The 19,482-nt window shown below is 31.3% G+C and overlaps 3 protein-coding genes across 3 annotated transcripts; 1 reads left to right on the top strand and 2 right to left on the bottom strand.

Moving 5' to 3' along the window:
• Window positions 1-2,561: 2,561 nt before the first annotated feature.
• On the bottom strand, window positions 2,562-7,745 carry LOC105623718 (dynein assembly factor 5, axonemal). The gene is made up of 6 exons (XM_012205100.1): window positions 7,043-7,745; window positions 6,719-6,958; window positions 6,451-6,646; window positions 5,049-5,355; window positions 3,956-4,937; window positions 2,562-2,698 (listed from the first exon to the last, which is right to left on the bottom strand). Exons 1-6 carry the CDS (start codon window positions 7,743-7,745, stop codon window positions 2,562-2,564), a joined length of 2,565 nt encoding a protein of 854 aa, XP_012060490.1.
• A 409-nt stretch (window positions 7,746-8,154) lies between these two features.
• LOC105623717 (phosphoribosyl pyrophosphate synthase-associated protein 2) lies at window positions 8,155-13,595 on the bottom strand. Its single transcript, XM_012205099.1, has 5 exons — window positions 13,519-13,595; window positions 9,572-9,980; window positions 9,036-9,314; window positions 8,819-8,965; window positions 8,155-8,748 (listed from the first exon to the last, which is right to left on the bottom strand). The coding sequence occupies exons 1-5, from the start codon at window positions 13,593-13,595 to the stop codon at window positions 8,590-8,592; spliced, it is 1,071 nt and encodes a 356-aa protein (XP_012060489.1). The 3' UTR covers window positions 8,155-8,589.
• Window positions 13,596-15,618: 2,023 nt separating this feature from the next.
• Window positions 15,619-19,327, top strand: LOC105623716 (exocyst complex component 7). Its single transcript, XM_012205098.1, has 6 exons — window positions 15,619-15,847; window positions 15,946-16,484; window positions 16,563-17,111; window positions 18,198-18,435; window positions 18,536-18,796; window positions 18,959-19,327. The coding sequence occupies exons 1-6, from the start codon at window positions 15,619-15,621 to the stop codon at window positions 19,228-19,230; spliced, it is 2,088 nt and encodes a 695-aa protein (XP_012060488.1). The 3' UTR covers window positions 19,231-19,327.
• Window positions 19,328-19,482: the final 155 nt, after the last annotated feature.

Genomic DNA, 19,482 nt, shown 5'->3' with positions numbered 1-19,482 from the left:
GATCATCTTTTGAGGCTATCCACGAATCGATCCAATTTTTTACTTCTTCATAAGACCGGAAGTGCTGGTCAGCCAGGCCGTGTGCCATTGATCGAAACAAGTGATAGTCAGAGGGAGCAACGTCTGGAGAATACGGCGGGTGGGGTAGGACTTCCCATTTCAACGTTTCCAAGTATGTCTTGACCATTTTCGCAACATGGGGTCGAGCATTGTCATGCTGCAAAATCACTTTATCGTGTCTCTCGTTGTATTGCGGCCGTTTGCTCGGCTCAAACGCATCAATTGCGTTCGATACCGATCGCCTGTGATTGTTTCAGTCGGTTTTAACAGTTCATAATACACTACGTCGAGCTGGTCCCACCAAATACAGAGCACGACCTTGGAGCCGTGAATATTTGGCCGTCGACGTATAAGCATGGCCGGAACTTCCCATGATTTTCTGCGCTTGGGATTATCGTAATGAACCCATTTTTCGTCCCCAGTCCCAATACGATGCAGAAATCCTTTCCGTCTTTGCCTTTCAAGCAGCTGTTCACAAGCAAACAAACGCCGTTCAACATCTCTCGGCTTCAATTCGTACGGCACTCAATTTCCTTGCTTCTGAATCATTCCCATGAGGCTTTGAGGCGTTTTGAAATGGCTTGTTGAGTCACTCCCAATGATCGTGCCAATTCTTCTTGATTTTGACACGAGTCTTGCTCAAGTAATGTCTCCAATTCTGCATCTTCAAAAACCTTCTCTCTTCCACCGTTATGCCGATCTTCGACATCAAAATCACCATTCTTGAAGCGTTGAAACCACTCACGATACGTTCTTTCACTAATAGGCCTCACCATAAGTATTTGAGAGTATTCGATGAGCCTCAGCCGCAGATTTCTTCATATTGAAGCAAAAAATTAAAACCTCCCGCAAATGACGAGAATTTGTCTCGTAAACTTTTCAATCGAGAATAACTTTATGATGCAGACACAAATGGACTAATGTTTCTATGGAGTTATGTTGACAGATGCCCAAGTTTATTGTATGACGTCTATGATCTATTTATTTCGACCACCACTTACCGCTAAAGCCATCTATAGGAAAACGGTGGAAGCAAAGTTGTACACCTAATATTATAGGGCGATTATAATTTTCGTCTAGGTAGAGGCACATCAGAGATTTCAAGATCAATTTCATTTTTTTTTTAAATGGAATTATGTGTTTTTTTTACATATGATTTCTTTAATTATTCTGCGTACAAAAGTATTAAAAATATCGAAAAATTAATAATTTACGAGATATTTTGTTCTTGATATTTAATTCTGATGTATATTCCCAGTCAGAAATGATAATGACATCGACATCGAATCAACATCAAATCGACATCGATTCGACATCGAAAATATCAAATCGATGTCGATTCGATGTCGATTCCATTATCATTTCTGATTGGGTTGACATAAAACGTTAAAAAATTAATAATTTTTTTATAATCGCACCTTAATATTTTTATGAAGAGAATAATGAGATGATTAAATTGGTGTAAAAAAAACACATAGTTGCTTTAAAAAGATAAAGGATGCAAAATGGATTGCAAATGATTTTTTAAATAATTATGTGTACTTTCTTTATTCCAATTGATTCATCTCATTATTTTTTTCATAAAAAATATTAAGGTACAATTATCAAAAAATTAATAATTTACGAATTATTTAACATTTTATGTCAATATATGTCAGAATAAAGTATAAAATATTTCGTAAACTATTGATTTTTTGATACTTTTATCTTAATACTTTTAAATATAATTTTCAATATTAAATTTCATTTATATAAAGTTGACCTTGAAATCTCTGAAGCGCCTACATTTGGACAAAAATTATCGTCATATGATAGATTCCTTCATATCACTATTGTTAGTAGTGCAATTGATTACACAATTTTTCCTTTAGACCTTATAAATTCTAAAAATATTTCTATTTTCTAAAATATTAGGTGCTAATAATTATTGGAACACCCTGTATACACAACATAATTTTATGACCCTCAATCTAATTATACAACAGTTTAATAATTTTTTTTAATGAGCAACAATTAAATTAATTAAAAAAAAAAGAATTGGCATCATATTGAGTAATAGTATCCACAGATGAATCAATATTTTTTTAGAAATTTTGCAATATATTTCAAAGAATCTTCGTTTAATATATTTTGACATGACTTGTTTGACATAATACAATTGCATAAATCCTCAATATACCTCTAAACAATCAATAATATTTTATGATACCAAATATTGTAGATATTCTTAAATTAAAGAATACGAACTTATATGAATAAAAGCTTAATTTCACTTGTGTATATAATTTGTATAAATTGAGATAATCCTACTTAGGGGAAAAAAAAATTTAATTTATAACTTGCTATACCAGACTGAATACTTTATGGCATTATGTTTATAAGTTCAATGTTTTTAATTGACATGTATGATAGAAAAACTTATACCTAGAAAGATTATATAACTTATATTTGTTAAAACACATACCTATCGGATTACAAAAATGTCTATTTGAAAAAAAGATTTAATCTTGTTTAAATATACTTTGGCAATATTCCAAAAGTGTGTCTACTCCTGCTTTGTTCCTGAAATTTGATCGACAGCTACACAATTTTTGATGCAGTAACTCAGGATAGATGTGTGCAACGCGCTTTAATGCGTCTGGAAAAACAGTATTAAAACTGTAAAAAATGTATTGTAATTAAAATATATTAAGAGTTGCATTATATTAAATTAAAAATTATGACTTGTATCTTGAAAAACGCGACAGAATAGAGATGTACAAACTATTTGAAAATCTGACAATAAGATATTCGAATATAAATTACATATATTGATAATCTTATACATGCACGCCTGCAGAAAGAGAGAGAAGGAGAGAAAGATATACACATACATGCCACCCAATTAGCCAATCTATACGATACGATAATGCTAATACCGGTAATATCGTAACTTTCAAGTCTCATAATTTGATCTCTGTCGAAAACAACTGTAAGAATACGCAACAAAAAAGATTAGGGTTTACATTTAAAAGTTTTAAGATGATTTTTTATGTAACAATGGTTAGTCCAAGGCTACTCTATTATTACTATGTAATGCGCCATTTAAAACCCTATAACTTTTGTATGAAATATTTCTTTCAGAAACGTTTTTAGGATATTTAAGAGGTTTTCGTTAAGAGGTCCGTTTTTTGTATACTCTGTATATATAGTGCTCACCAAAAATTTCAGGCCAACTGAATATCTCAGAAAGTATTTTTGAAAAAAATGTTTTATAGATAAAAGTTATAGATTTTTAAAAGGTCTATTTAATTATCTTATCTGTTTGATCTTGGGTGGCGTCGCTAAAATCAGATCAAGGTCACATTGATTTTTTTTTAATTGGACCTATTCTTCTTTCTGATTCCAGAATCAAATAGCCAATGTCAAAAGTTTTTCTAAACGCTACAATAAAGTTCATTTTTATTAAGTACTTTTCAAATTATAAGGCTTGAAAGTTACAGTACCGCCATTATTAGTATTATCCAAGGTATCTGACCAACTAAAACTTTCCCTCTTGAATATTACTGCTCTGAATCGATCAAGATTTCTTTTATTTTCATTTTTAAAAATTAATGTAAAAATTAATTTTCACTGCAAACATTTAAAATAAGAAAAACAATCTCCAATCTTTTATAATTCATATTTTTGTTACATTCTTTTTATTAATCTTTTTATTATCTATGTCTTAAAATTTCATCTGATAATAATTATGTTGTTAATTAAAAGTTATACTGCAACAATTTGATTTAGATAAAATAATGTCGATTAAGCTTGATTTAGATTCAAAAAAAAGAAACGAGATTTGAATCGATTTAACGTAAAAAAATTTAATTCGCACATTTCTAACAGAAAGAACAAAACTATTGATGGTTACCTAACATTATCTCTTGGAAACGAGATTCTGGATCGTCCAAGTGAATAATCATTGTCGTGTATAGAGCATCAATGTGACTCTTACTGAAGACCGTGTCGTAATCTTTAGAAACAGCACTCCATACGTCCACAAGCATTTCCACTGCAGCGTAGCGAACATCGTCGCAACCATCATCGAGTCTCTTCAGTATCACTGGATACGTGCGATGTACATGTTCGTCGTCTAAACAGGACAATCTCTGTCCAATTTTTACTAATAGACGAATGGCGCGCATGGAATACAGTCGAGTCTTCTTTGCTTTATCGTCCACCAGACTAATTAAAACAGGCACGATCTTGTCGAAGATGGACGGAAATTGCTCCTCCATAGGTTTTCTAGAATCCTTGTTTTTCTCATTTATAGACAACTGTATTTTGTTAATCTCATCTTTTTTGTCGGGATTAACTATTGTGTTTTGTAGAATAGCGCAGAGGCAGCAAACGGCAGCCGTGCGAATAGCTTCAGCTGCTCTACCGGCGGTCCAAATAAGTCCAGGCATGATCAATTCCTCGATAATCGTGCTCACAAATCTATGCGGATCCTCGATATAATAATATAAATTCTGATTGTTCAGGAAATACTCCGAAAGTAGAATAAAATGTCGCAGCTTCAACTCGGGATCGGCGTCCTTGCTCATAGTTTTTTTAAAAATGGGTAATACAAGGTCTATATTATGCGATATGGCGATTCCGTTGCGACTCAAACAAGCGCAGAAAATTTGCGATTCTGCGTTGTAAACCGTCCACGAGGCACAATCATTGTGAATTGATGTTATCAACGGTTTCATGTGATTGCAGAAGAGATCATCGATGTTCTTTAGTGAATTTATGTTGACGAGTATCTCCAAGAGCCTATCGGCTTCTTCCCAAATGGAGGGTTCCGCGCTCATCGCATACATGGTGAATATTATAGTGAATAAAGCTTGTGTTACCGCTTTACAATCCTACATATTATAACACATTATTAGATCTAAGAATTAATCCAGAAAGAAATTTTAAAGTGAACAAATGACTGTAATAAATGTGTAATAACGAAGAAAGAATTGTATTCGGACCTCCTTACAAACTACAAGAAGAGAATTACAGCAGGAAAGTATCTGACATTGATAGTTGCTCTTTTTACTCTGACAGATATCCGGTTGCTGCAGAAAGCTCGTTATTTTGTCCAATTGTTGCGATAGAGTTTTTCGTTCGCTACCGCTAATGATCGCTGCAAAAACACGTAAGTGTCCGATTGTCGGGGATTCATCTAGAGTGGGAAGCACCAACTGACAGTAAATTTTGGGTTGCACGAAATAGCCTAGATATCGTGCCGCAGTTTCCACGCAATCGATGACTCTCTTATCCTCATCATTGCAAGCACTATAACAAGTCGTAATTAGATTTCTTCATAAATTTTGACTTATATACATAATTTTACAGAGTAAGATGGTGACTATTTAAAAAGTTAGCAGTTAAGTGTGTGCGCATAATTAACTCAATTATTATTATGCACCAATTATTATGTGCGTATAATATAAATTTAAAAAACTGATAATTTGATGCTATTTTCAAATAAGTTAATTTTTTAATTTATTAACTTTAGTCTAAGATAGAATTTTTTTTGTCTTTCTAAAAGTGTGAATAATCTTTCTAAAATTTTGATAATTGATTTCACGATTGTCTTTACATTGTTATGACTATTTAAATAGAAAATAAGATTTTACTAGCTATTTTAATGATTTAAAAGGAAAATATTTAAGTGACAAAAATTTTGGAACAACTTCTATTAATATGAATTAAAATTCCTTTTTTTTTCATTGTAACTATTACTTCTTGCATAAAACAGCTAATAGGTATATAATTTTTATAGATTGTCGCTGAAAACACACGAATCCGTAAAATTGCTTTATCATGTCACGTTTTTAGAATGTTTTAGTTTAAAAGTATCTTTTTTGGCACTTTTAGATTATATCAATTCTCAAAAATATAATGTAATAAGCAATTTCATTTATGGATTTATTTTTAATGACAAAAAATCTACTTTGTAAAAATTACTTTGTTCCGTTCGTAGTTTCAAATCCGTGTCGGAGTTATTTGTAACATATAGGCCGATATTTCATGTGTTGTACGACAAGACTTTTCAAGTTTTTTTATTGACTGCAGAGCAGAGAAGTCTTGGATCACAGACTTGAGAACCTTTGTCATACAACACATGAAATTTATACATAATTTTTAAAATTTACATTGAATTATTTAGCATTAAAAAACCAACTTCAATCTTTATATAGGTCTTTAATTTTTGTTTCTTATTGATTCTTGTTTCTTATTGATTCTTATTGAATTCTCACATGTACAATCTAATTAAAATTTTTATTTAAAAAAATTTTTCTTTTTTTTGAAGTTTTTAAAATTTTATTATTTCTGTATCTAAATTTTATCTAATTTCTAAAGTAAATAATTAAAAGTAAGTCCTACCGATACATAGGCGGCAAAAGCTTTTCAATATGTTGTGTAACGTCTTCTTCAACATTTAATATCAGTATACTGAGTAATTGCGCAGAACGCATACGTATATCTGGTAACCAATCTCCAAGTTCAGCACTGATACCATTAATAAGTTTGCAAAAATTCTGTTGCGCAATCACACGACATCCTAAATTCGGCCTAGAAACTAAAAACAATCTTATATAATTTAATTCTCAATTTAATAATTAATCTGTAATGATTTTCAAAACTAATTTACTCTCTGTAGGATAATGCTCTAGCTCTTCCGTAAGAAAGTCCATTTTATCCTTCAACTTTTCGTCATTTTCATTTTCCTGTATGTACAATTTTCCTGCGGTATCCCACATCTCAGCTGCTTTTGCACGAATCTCTGCAAGTTCATCGTGGAATCCTGTCATAATCAGGGGAAGAAGTCTGTGCCACCAACCATATCTGTCAGGTAGCTCTATCAACCAGTGGCCAGAGACTTCAATTACAGCTTTAAGATTCGATGCAATTATATGAACAGAGTTTTAATACAATTATATAAAATCATGTTAAACGTTTACTATATGAAATATACCTTTTCTGACAATCCCACTTTGATCAAACAGTCTCTGTGCCAAAGGAGTTGCCACTTCTTCCATTGACTTGCTATTGCCATACTGAATCACATCACCTATCGCTTCAACAGCGGCGAGTCGAACTCTGTAGTGTTGATGCATAAAATTGGTCAGGATAGGTTTTATTAAATATTCTGATTGTGAATAGAAATGCCTCGATAGAATCTTTGCGTAATCTGATATACATCTGCAGCTCTCCTTTTTAACATTCGGATAATTATCTGTAACGGTGCGTGCCAATATTCCCGTCACATCTTGAATATGCGGTGCCAATAAATCTTTATACTTCCAAATGATCGTTCGTAAAAGAGAAACGCATTTCAGTCGTACTTCTTCTGACGGCTCGATCAATTCTTGCATGCCCAAACGTCTGGTCATTATAGGTATAATGTACATTATGTGCTTGTCATCGGGAGGCAGAGCTTCCAAAAATATTTTCAGTATTCCTATAGTCAGATCTCGACACACCTCCATATTATCGTTCATGATTCTAATTAAAAATCTGTGTATACTCTCCCATATTTTAACAAAGTCGTCCAATCTGCCTGATATTTGCTTCTGAGAAATATTTTTCAATATTTCCTCTAGCGCTTGTTTACGACGATTCTTTTCATCTGCTTGCAATGAAACGGTAATCTTACTTAATTCAAGATTCAATGCCATATTTATATATCTAAAATGAATTTCTTTCTCTTAGAATCAAGATGATAATGATATAACAACAAATTCTCTATATAGAAGAAAACATATCGATTCACTATGTGTATCTCCATGACAACAAACTCATTCGGATTGATAGAACGGTTCCTCTTCTTACATAATCTGTGGCCTTTTTGAACACAATCGATACTATAAATTCACGTATTCTGTAACATTTCTTTTTATTTGATAAAATATTTGTAGAAAATCTTTATCTTGAAATATATTTATTATGTTTGGTCTAAAATACATTTTTAATCATACAATAAAATTAGAACTAGATCACTGATAAGCACAGAATACACGTCTATTTAATGACTTTACAGAATTCCTAAAATTCTAAAATTGTACAATTTCTATTATGCAACTATAGATGCGTTCCACTTAACATCAGCAATGCTCGCGAACATCATTTCATTCTCATTATAATCGAATGTCAAACAAAGATGAAATATGCGCGAGCGTTGCAGACGTTAAGTGGAACGCATTCTAAATCTCGTATTCGAATTCGCGCGCGCACCCTTATAATTGATTATTTTATATTAATCTAATATGTACTATAGAGAAAAGATGATGACTACAAAGGAAATGTATATTAAAACATTTAGCTAATTAGTTTCTTTCTGATGAACGCAAGGGATTTACGTTCAATGTTGTTTCATAAATTGGAGAAATATAAAAATAGTGTAGAAAATTAAGAGACGGATATGTATTTTGGACATGGTCCCCGGCATTGAATCTTATGTGACTTTCAATCGTCATTTATTCAATTAAATTGTGTAACTTTTCATGTAAAATCATCTAGTTTCTAATCTTCCAAGGTTACATTCTTAAACAGATACGACATCGACTCCTTATTGTGTATACGTCGAATTGCCTCTGCTAAAAGAATACTGATGTCAACAGTCTTGATTTTCGGACACTGCATCTTCTGCACGTCATGAGGAACCGTGTTGGTTACAACGACCTGAAAAAAATTTCATAGAAACGTTTTCATTGTATTAATGTAAACTAATATAATGTTTTAATGTTATTACCTCATCAATCGGAGATTCCTCGATGAGTCTAGGAGCGTCCGAGCTGAGCAAACCATGTGTAGCTAAGACATATATTTTGTAAGCTCCTCTTTCTTTAAGTACCTCAGCGGCTGCTACATACGATTGTACATCATCTATCATGTCATCCTGCGAATTTATTTCTCTCATCAAATCGTCGACCTGATACAATATAAATGCAAAATGCAATTTTACTCACCACCATAATAGCGATACGTCCTCCGACATCTCCAACAACGCTTATAGGTGGTTTTTCCTTCGCTGGATGCAAAGGTACACCAACGCCAACCTCCATCGTACGTGCGGCCAATGCTAGCGCAGGTGGCGAATAGCGACCATCGTTCATGTCTGATTCAGCTTCTCTCTGTTCTCCATGAATCACTGCAATTCCCAGGCGCAGTCTTTCAGCATAACTAGTCGCTTTCTTCGCACTACCTGGATTTCTTGCAACGATCACAGAATTATGATAGTCAGGAATCTGACAAAGAGAAGGTATAATTTATATAAAAAAAAGTATGATGTAAAATAACACAAACACATATGGAGTAACTTTTGAATATCTTAAAATAAAGATATAATTCTATGATATTATTAACAAAGAAAAATATATCATATCTATATTTTTAATTTAAGATATTGATCACGCTTAAAATAAGATGCTATTATAATCCAAGATGTTTTAAAACATAATTATTACTAATAATTTAATAGTTATATTAAAATCTTACTACATACGGATTCTTGAATATACTGCAAAAGGAATGGGCTAGCTCTCAAATTATCCACTGGAACATCAAAGAATCCTTGGATTTCTTTCTGGTGGAGATCCATGGTGATAATATGAGTTAGGCCACTCGTGCATAACATCTTTGCCAAAAGCTTGGATACTATGCATCCGCGTTTACGCATTTTGCATTGCTTAGAATAAGGTAAATATGGAATCACTCCAATAATATTTTTGGCTGATGATGTTTTACATGCATAGGCCATGATGAGAAGCTCCATTATGTTATTGTTTACATCCTTTGTACCAGTTTGGATTAAATACAAGTCTTTACCACGTACAGAATCTCCTATCTCCACCATTGTCTCACGATTGGACTTGTGATACACAGCGCAACCACCAGGTTTCACACCCAAGCGACTTTAAATATAAAAAAACATTGTAACAAATATCTTTGCATTTCTGTAGCAAATCAATTTAAATGTATTAACTTTAGTCATAATTAGTGATAATTAGCAAATAAATAAGTAGCAAATTATATTAAAATCTATATCAATATTTATTTGCAGAGTAAATTAAATTGGATAAATTATTAAAATTGAATGAACAAAAAACTGATTTAGTTAAAGTTACGTTAAGATTGAACTAATTAAAATTAAATAAGATTGATCAATTAAAGTTAAATAAAAAGTTAATTTTGAAAAATTTTGTTTTTATTAAATCAGAAATTAAAGTTTTAATGAAATTAATAATCTAATTTTTAAAAACTAGATTATTTTAAATAACAAAACAATTATAATATAGAATAGATATAAATTCAATATTTTATTTGTAAATTTTATAAGATAACAAAGATCTTTCTTGTACAATAAAAACTGATTTTTATTATTATTAAGACTCAAGAAACGATCGTATATATGAATCAAATACGATAGAGATCAAATACAATACGGTCAAAGATAGAAGTTTCGAAATACTATATATATTCTTTAAATCAATTTATTTCAGATATGATTGCGCGCCCATAATTTTTCGGTTTTTCAACACAATCAATCTGAAATGTTAATAATCCCCCCCTAAATTAAATTACAAAAACTGTAAAGAACTTATTGTCAAAAATATTACCTTATATTACACTAAAATATTACCTTATATTACACTAAAATATTACCTCATATTACCTCATATTACATTCACTCCGGAAAGTCGAAAAGTTCGAACTCTAGTTGAGATAATATTTTATGCAATAAATTCTTTATAGTTTGTCTAATTTAATTTAGGAAGAATTATTAGCGTTTCAGACTGTTTGTTGAAAGTCCGAAAAATTATCAATGTGCAATCATATCTAAAATAAATTAATTTAAAGAATATATATATTATTCGAAACATCTAACTTTGACCATTGGCGTTCCCTATCATATTTGATGATTTTTATTATTTTTATATAAGCATTTTTATATTTTAATATTTACATTATAAAAGAAAAAATAAACTTTTTTAAGATACAGATAATCTTTTACTCCTCTTTGTGTTAGCAATATCTGCGCATTCTTTAAAATTTATATGCAAATAAAGAGCTTTTATTCTTTATCGCCCATAAAACAAATAGCGTGACGCAATGGCACTGATAACACTCCCTAAATACAGATCCAACGCATATTCATTTTTGACACTATGATCATTGGCGTCCCATTATTTAATTATTGAGCTCTTTCGAAACTAATTCTTTGATAATTAAGATTTTATAAAAAATAATATTGACATTTAGAGAGATAAAAAAAAACTTTAACTTAAAAAGAAAAAGTTAATAAATTAAAATTTAAAAATAATTAAGTTAAAAATTAATTTATTTAAAATTAATTAAATTAAGTTAAAAGTTATTAGCTTTTTTAACTTTTAATCTATTATACTAACTAGTTATTATCTAATTTTGCTTATTTTTAATTTTGTATTTTGATGGAATTATATAACATTTTTTCTAAATTATCAAATAAATCAATTTAGAATTATACATATGCACGCATGCACGCATGCACATATTTATATCATGTAGCAATTATAATATAGAAATAATGTAATTGTTACGGTAACATAACATTATTTTATGTCTATTTTAAATCAATAATTTTCCAAACTAAAAATTATCACGTCTATTACTTTCAGTTGCATTAGAAAATTATATTAATTTATATATTAATTTCTTCTTTTTCATATCTTGGGTGCAAAAATTAATTTACAAGGAAAGCTTTTCAATTTAGAAATTTAAAAAATTATACAATTTTGCAATATACAGAGAATATCTTGACTCATACTATGTTACTTTCATTATCTAAATATATTCTAAAATAAGATAATAATTCTTTTGCAGAAGGGGGACATTACAAAAAATTCAATATTAATTGTCGTAATTAAATTTTAATAGACTTACTTTAATAGATAAACTTTTAAATAATTGTTAACAAAATACATAAACAATATCATATTATTATATTTATAAATAATACTTAATATACTTAATATACTAATAATACTTAATATACAACATCACATGAGATCGTAACAAATTTAATAATAAGTTATTAGATCACATTTTATATCTGAATTTTTAAATAAAAAATTGTAAAATTCTTCACATATTGAAAATTATATTTTACTCTTGTTATTTTCACATATTATTAAACATTTAATATTTTTATATTTAAAAAGGGACAATTTATAATTCTGTCCTTAATTTGGGACAAAATTTGGGACACGTTATAAAATCGGACAAAAAGTTAAAAATTGAAACTGTCCCTCCTAATTTGGGATGGTCGGTCACCAAGCTCTAAAAGAATCAAATTAATTTTTAAAGGATGCTTTTGTGTTTATATATTTTTATTCTTTAAATAATTAATGATGAAACAAATTTTCTAACCAATTTAATAATCAACCAATTTTATTTTAAAAGTTAATTTACTCTATAAAATTTTGCTTTATTTCTTTTCGCTGGTAAATAATAAACCAAGCACAAAAATAGATCAATTTCCATGGGTTGCTTTCAGAATGAAATTGGACAATAAAAAAATAGCATATTATATATTAGGACCCTCTATGTACCGCCAAACATTTCACAATTTTTTAATTTTTTTTGTTGATAACCTAACGCCAAGTATATAGTGAAAGTAATTACTTCCACTATAGCCAAGCATTATTCTTGAAAAAAAAAAACAGATCTATTGTTGATACAAATAATTTTGCAAAACAATTGTAGGATGATCTTCCAAATGGGACTTCCCTCCAATTGAGCTGAAACTTAACAGATAATATTGTTACGATTTATAATGATTATTTATGAAGATCTTATCTTCAGATTTTTTTACAATTTGATGATAAAAAATAAAAAAAAAGAAAAATTATGACTGAAAATAATTCTATATATGTGCATATTGATATCTTATTGGGGCTAAACTTTTTGAATCTAGAGATAATTTTAATATGATAGATTCAATCATCCTGAACAACATTATTACATTATTGTTACACTACAAATAATGTATTATTAAAATATTAAGTTATTTCACTAAAAAAAAATATTTATATTTAGATATATTTAAATCTTTCATCTTACTAAATTAATAAGTCTATCATACATTAACATCATAGATTCTGAAAAGGTTAGCAAATATAAGATATCAATATGGATAAATAAAATTATTTTCATAGTCATAATTTTTTTCTTTTTTATTTTTATCATTTAAACAATAAATAACTCAAAAATAAAATATTCATAAATAATATATTCATAAATAAAATATTCATAATAATACACATCATAACAATAATCTGTAAAAATTCAGCTCAATCAGAAGGATGTCTCATTTAGAAATATAGCCCAATCATAATGATGCATCAAAATATCACTATTAAAAATGGATTAGCTTTCATGTTTACATTTCACATTCCATTGTTTGCCACTCACCTTGCAATTAGATTTGCCAATTCCGGGTGAGAATTACCCGCGATGATGACTATATCAGACGACACTGGCTTTTCCATTGCTCGACGATTGTTGCAGCTGCGAAATAAAGATGCCGAGAACTCGAGAAACAATTAGCGAGATATTTACCTGGAAAGAACTTTTATAATCGTAACTTTATCAATTTCTGAACTTTTTTCAATTTTCGAATCCAAACATTGAGCAGACAAAAAATTGCGTGTTTCACAATTACGAAAAAGCAATAGAAACTTTCGCAACATATAATTTTATACAAATTTTTAAAAATTTAGGAAAAAGATTATTTTATTTTCAGGTAAATTTATTGGAGTAACGCAGAACTAAGAAATGTGTATACATATAAAAAATGCGTCAATATACCTCGTGATAAACAATTGATCAAACTTCGTCACCTCACGCGCTTCTGACAACACGATTACGTCGTATCCATAAACTTGATTAGATTACTCCCACATTTGATCACTTGACACACCTCAGTCGCTGTTTAATCGTTCGATAATCACCGCTATTCAATTACGCTATTCAATACTTGAAACAATTTTTTAATTAGTTCAAAGACATAGGTGGACTGCGCGATCCGAATCTAGAGTAGTATTCAAATGTGATCGACAATAATGACTCCGGGAGCTTTTCAACAAGAAACACAAGGTCTGTTCGCATTACTTTAAATCTCCCAAAATTTTGGCACTAAAATGAGATAGATATATATTTGGACGTATAAAGAAAGAAAGCGAAGATGCTGAGTGCAAAAAGTGCATGCTACGCGAACAGACCTAAATTGCGTTCGAAAACGTTATCTGAGTGCCTCCATGTTAAACAAATAAGATGATATACGGAGGCACCCAGGGGGTCGATTGTATATCTTTAAATGAGGGGGCCGATTCTGTATCTTCAAACAAGGTGAAAATTACAAAAGCGAGCAAATTTATTAGGTGTTGACCAATGAAATTATCAGTATTCTAGTAAATTCGTTTACTTTTGTAATTTTCACCTCATTTAAAGATATACAAAATCGACCCCCTGGGAATCGATTCTGGGGATCGATTTTGTATCTTTAAACAAGGTGAAAATTACATTAAAAGTGAGCAAATTCACTAGAGTATTCGTTCAATTTAATTGGTCAATACCTAGTAACGTTTGCTCACTTTGTAATTTTCATCTCCTTTCAAAATCCACGATCGACTCTCTGGGGATCGATTCTGTATCTTGAAATGAGGTGAAAATTATAAAAGTGAGCGAATTTATTAGAATACTTACTAGAAATTAGAATACTTATTAGAATACTTACTAGAATAATTATTTCATTGGTCGACAGTAAATTTGCTCGTTTTTGTTTTTTCACCTTGAAAGTATAGAATCGACCGCCTAAATACGGGCCAATGTTTCCGAACGCAGCCCACATAGGAGTATTAAGTCGGAAGCACAATAAAAAGAGCACAGGCAATTGAAATAGGGAATAAGAGATTTCAACCTATCAGAAAGCATCTATTCTAGTATACATGATTTCTAATAGATTGAAATTCGTTATTTCCTTTTCCTATTGCCTGTGTACTTTTCATTGTGTTTCCGGCTTTACATATACATATGAGTCTACTGATCAGCTGAACGCAACCATTTTACTACTTTACATTTTTGTATGTGTCAATATGTGCCGTGAACAGAGAAAGATATGGAGACATAAACTCTTTATTGTCACAGAAAATGTTGTGTATATAGTTCCTTAATTACCTGTTAAATACATAGAAAGTTATTAATTAATTTAATACCCATACTAAGTGCTTAGTGTAAAAGGGTCTTGTGTCATTCAATGGAAGACATCCTTAAAAAAAGTAGCTAAATATAAATGGTTACAGTTGAAAAAAAATTAAAGAAAATTGTAATTCATCTATTTTTTGCATATTGATATGTTGCAGATAACTGGATAACTTTAGGCCTTACATTAGACTCTGAAGATAATATTGATTGTCAAAGATACCATAGTTATTCACAGTTCTCTAATAGATTGTTAAATCATTAATTAATTTCGTTTTCAATTGTATATTTTAAAAATCAGTGAAAGTAAACATGCATGCGACACGCGCCGACACTTCTGAAAGGCGATTCGAAATACAGTGCAAACTGGAGTCTGAAATCGCTGCTCTAGAAGCATTGAAGGAGGCAGAGGAACGCAGCCGACGATTGACAAATGGAGTAGTAGGAATACTTTCTTCCTTAGAAGATCGTTTAGCTACGCTCCGCCGTACAATACTTCCAGTTTATAATGAGACTGAAAATCTTCAAGCACAACAACACAGTAAGCATTTTATTCATTATTATCATTTCTCAAATTCCATTCTTCCTCATTCTTCCTAAAAAATTTTTGTAACATTCTTTCTCACTCTTGTATTACAGATATAGAGAAAACTTTAAGTGTGCTGGATCATGCTATTGGATATTACGGTGTATGTCAAGAAGTAGAAGCTGTAGTACGTGCCGAACCAAGTGGACCTGGTGGTTTAGATGGCTTTCTCGAAGCCATGAATCGACTGTACAATGCTCAGCGGTATTTCCAGAAAAATAATCCTAGCTCCGTCGAGTTACAAAACATCACAGGTCTCTTCTCAATTGGCCTAGAATCTCTATATGCTGAGTTTCATGATATTCTTAATCGCCAAAGTCGACCAATCCTTCCTATTGTGCTTCTGGATCTAATTGGCTCCGATGAGGATACTAATGGCGAGGATGCGCCACAGTCCTTGTGCCAATTGCCCGAGAGTGTTATGAGCGACTTGCTTAAGATCGCTGGATGGCTCGAGGAAAGAGGTCACCGTAGACATACGAAGATGTATGCTTCCGTACGTTCGGCCATCGTCTTGAGATCTCTGTTACTGCTCAAAGAACATCAAAGAAGCGCCAGTGGTGGTAGCACCCATGGTGGAAGTCCTATGCCTGTAAATAAATATATATATGTGTGTAAAAATATATAATGCTTTTTAGATATTATTAATATGAATGTATTCCATCCACAGCGAGCAAAATTTGCTAATCGACACTCTCTAGATGGTCAAGAGAATGCAGGACGTAAAGCGTCACGACGGCTGCAGCACGCATTGGACAAGGCCAACAGAATGTTGTTGAAAGCGTCGCAAACGACGAGGTTGAATCTGGCCCTGAATTCAGTGTCTAGAAAACCGACGCAGCTTATCCCATACTCGATGGAGGATGCGGCACCCGACGAACAAGAGATGGAGAATTATCTTCTGTTAGCGGCCGGCCTACACAAACTCATACAAGCTGAGCGTGCATTGGTCGCGAAGATTCTTTCAGCTTCCTTGCATGCACAAGTGCTCGAAGCCACCGTACGCGACGCAATGGATTTAGTCGCACATGATGGAGACAGCATAGCTACACGCGCCAAACGTTGTATCACGAGACGCGATTTCTCTGCCGTTCTTGTGGTTTTCCCGATTTTGAAGCACCTCGGCGAACTAAAGCCCGATTTTGAGAGAACGGTCGAAGGTTGCGATTATGCCCTCCGTTCTAAGTTTGCATCTGTGCTCGATACGTTACATTCAACCGTACGTTTCATCTTTTTCTTACATTTAAATGACTGTATGATCTAAATTTTTATTTTAAAGAAATTTAAAATCTTAAATATTAAATTAATATTTATAATTAAAATGTTTTATAAATTAATTAATAAGATCATAAAGGGTTTCTGAAATTATGCCATTTCTCACTAATATTCAATACTCTTGGAGATATATTGATAATGTGTCTTATCAGCAAATATATCTTATCTAATATTTTAAAGAATAAAAATGTAAGTAACATGATTCAGTATCGTTCGGTTGATATAAACAGTAGTTAAGAAATGCTACTAATATAGATATAATAGCGACATATGATTAAAGAATTATTATAAATAGAAACCGATGAAATTTTACAATTATGTTTAATATAAATTTCTGAAGATCAGTAATCTCTCAATGTTTTTGAAAATTACAAACCACTAGGCTACATTTCTATTTTTTTTATATTTTTATATTTACTAGCTTTAAAAAAAAAAATCATTAAATTGCTTCAAAAATCGTTTTCTAAATTAAAATCCTTTCTCAAAGGAAAATAAATTTGTACGGCCAAATTGAAATGAAAGATATTTATTTTTATATAGATTCTAGCCTTTTGTGTAGTAATAAAATTTAATTAAAATGAAGAATTATTATTAGAGGATAAAAATGTTCCACAGATATATCTAAACTTACAGATTTAAAATATTGCTGGATACAGATCTGAAAATATTTTTATGAAAATGATTATATTAAAATGATTATATTAAATATATTTATCAAAATGATTATATTAAAAATTAAAAAATAAGCAATGCAAAATTTTAATTTCAGTATAAGTTTCTAACACAATTACTGGTCCAACAAAATTATTTTTAGATTTGTATCCAGTAAAATTTTAGATCTCACCAAAATCATTTCTTCTTGAGAGGTAGAAAATTAATTTACAATATAAAACTCAACATTTAAACGATGTCCATTTATTCCTTTTTTTGAAATACAAATTCCTCCAATTTAATTATACAAACCTCACTCTCGCTTCCTGTTAAAAAGATGTATAACCGATATAATGAAAGAAACTATTCAATTTTGTAGGGAGCTAAAGCTTTGGAAGAGTTCGCGGAAAGTGTGAGAAATGAATCTGGTGCGGGTTTGCCAAAGGATGGTACCGTGGCGGAAGGAACTAGCAATGTCTTGATTTTTCTGGAACAGCTAGTCGAATATGCGGATATGGCTGGTGCTGTTCTTCAACGCAATCTTTTCACAGATCAGTCTACGTTACACTCGAAAGAGCCGGAAAATGTACATAAAATGATTCTCAGTGTATACATCAGTAAGTCCATGCTCATATTATTTATTTTTTGTAATTAAATATAAACTAGCTGAAATGAAAATATCGTTAATTTGATGAAAATTGTTTTGTCCTCTTATAGAAAAAGTTCTTGCTCAACTGAATCTGGCGTTAGTAAGTAAAAGCGATGCGTCTTATTCCGATCTCGCTTTACGAGCTTTATTTCGGCTGAATAATCATAATTACGTAGTTAACGCTCTCCGTCGAAGTTCTCTTATGGAGCTACTCTTACTGGCCGAGCCAAGTGCAGAACAAACATATTACGATCTACTTCTTAAAGACAAAAACAATTATGTTACTACGGCATTCACCAAGGCCCGATCATATCTCGCAGACGAACCAGGTACCTTAATTTCAATCAGGTTAAATAAGATTGTCTCAAGTCACAGAAATAAATAGAAACATATGTGTCTACTTTCTGAAATGATGAATGTGTTCAACACTTGGTGAATTTAGACTTATTATTAATTGCAATAATTTCCGCACGCGTTTTTCCTTCGCATAGATCTCGCCGCCAAAATGTTAAAGGAGAAGTTCTTGGGTTTCGCACGAGAACTCGAGGAAGTGACCAAATGTCAGCGTTCTTACTCAGTGCCTGACAGATGTTTGCGCGAAGAATTAAGGAAGGAATTGCACGAGGCGATTGTACCGCTGTACACCGCGTTCTACAACAAGTATCGCGGCACATCGTTCTCGAAGAATCCGGCGAAATACATAAAGTACACGCCCGATCAAATATCGACGCTAATCAATACGTTTTTCGACACCGCCGCATAATAACATACATGCGTATCGCACCACAAAAATGTTTCGACAAAGAATTAGTAGAGTATTTAATAAACACCCATTTAATAAAGCATATTTAATTACAATAGTTTTAGTGATTCTTTTCCGTGCGGACCGAATCTTTATTTCTTTCTCAAACAGATTGCACAGAGATTAATATAGTTCTGCGACAATTGAGAATCTAGTTAGGTCTTGGTCCAGCTTACCCCCTCCCCCGCATTTTGTTTTATATATATTTATAAT

The sequence above is a fragment of the Atta cephalotes genome (assembly GCF_000143395.1).
Source record: "Atta cephalotes unplaced genomic scaffold scaffold00063, whole genome shotgun sequence".
In the NCBI taxonomy this organism is placed as follows: Eukaryota; Metazoa; Arthropoda; class Insecta; order Hymenoptera; family Formicidae; genus Atta; species Atta cephalotes.
Note: the sequence above shows the minus strand (reverse complement) of the source record. Positions and strands in the feature narration are given on the sequence as shown.

Excerpts from the sequence above, each read along its gene's own strand:
- LOC105623717 (XM_012205099.1), bottom strand. The coding sequence starts at position 13,595 with ATGGAAAAGCCAGTGTCGTCTGATATAGTCATCATCGCGGGTAATTCT. Across the intron at positions 8,966-9,035 it reads GACGTATCGCTATTATGGTG|GATGACATGATAGATGATGT; the intron begins GTGAGTAAAATT and ends ATAAATTCGCAG. Across the intron at positions 8,749-8,818 it reads AGGAATCTCCGATTGATGAG|GTCGTTGTAACCAACACGGT; the intron begins GTAATAACATTA and ends AATTTTTTTCAG.
- LOC105623718 (XM_012205100.1), bottom strand. The coding sequence starts at position 7,745 with ATGGCATTGAATCTTGAATTAAGTAAGATTACCGTTTCATTGCAAGCA. Across the intron at positions 6,647-6,718 it reads AGAGCATTATCCTACAGAGA|TTTCTAGGCCGAATTTAGGA; the intron begins GTAAATTAGTTT and ends GATTGTTTTTAG. Across the intron at positions 5,356-6,450 it reads CTTTTGCCGCCTATGTATCG|TGCTTGCAATGATGAGGATA; the intron begins GTAGGACTTACT and ends GACTTGTTATAG.
- LOC105623716 (XM_012205098.1), top strand. The coding sequence starts at position 15,619 with ATGCATGCGACACGCGCCGACACTTCTGAAAGGCGATTCGAAATACAG. Across the intron at positions 15,848-15,945 it reads TCTTCAAGCACAACAACACA|ATATAGAGAAAACTTTAAGT; the intron begins GTAAGCATTTTA and ends CTTGTATTACAG. Across the intron at positions 18,436-18,535 it reads GATTCTCAGTGTATACATCA|AAAAAGTTCTTGCTCAACTG; the intron begins GTAAGTCCATGC and ends GTCCTCTTATAG.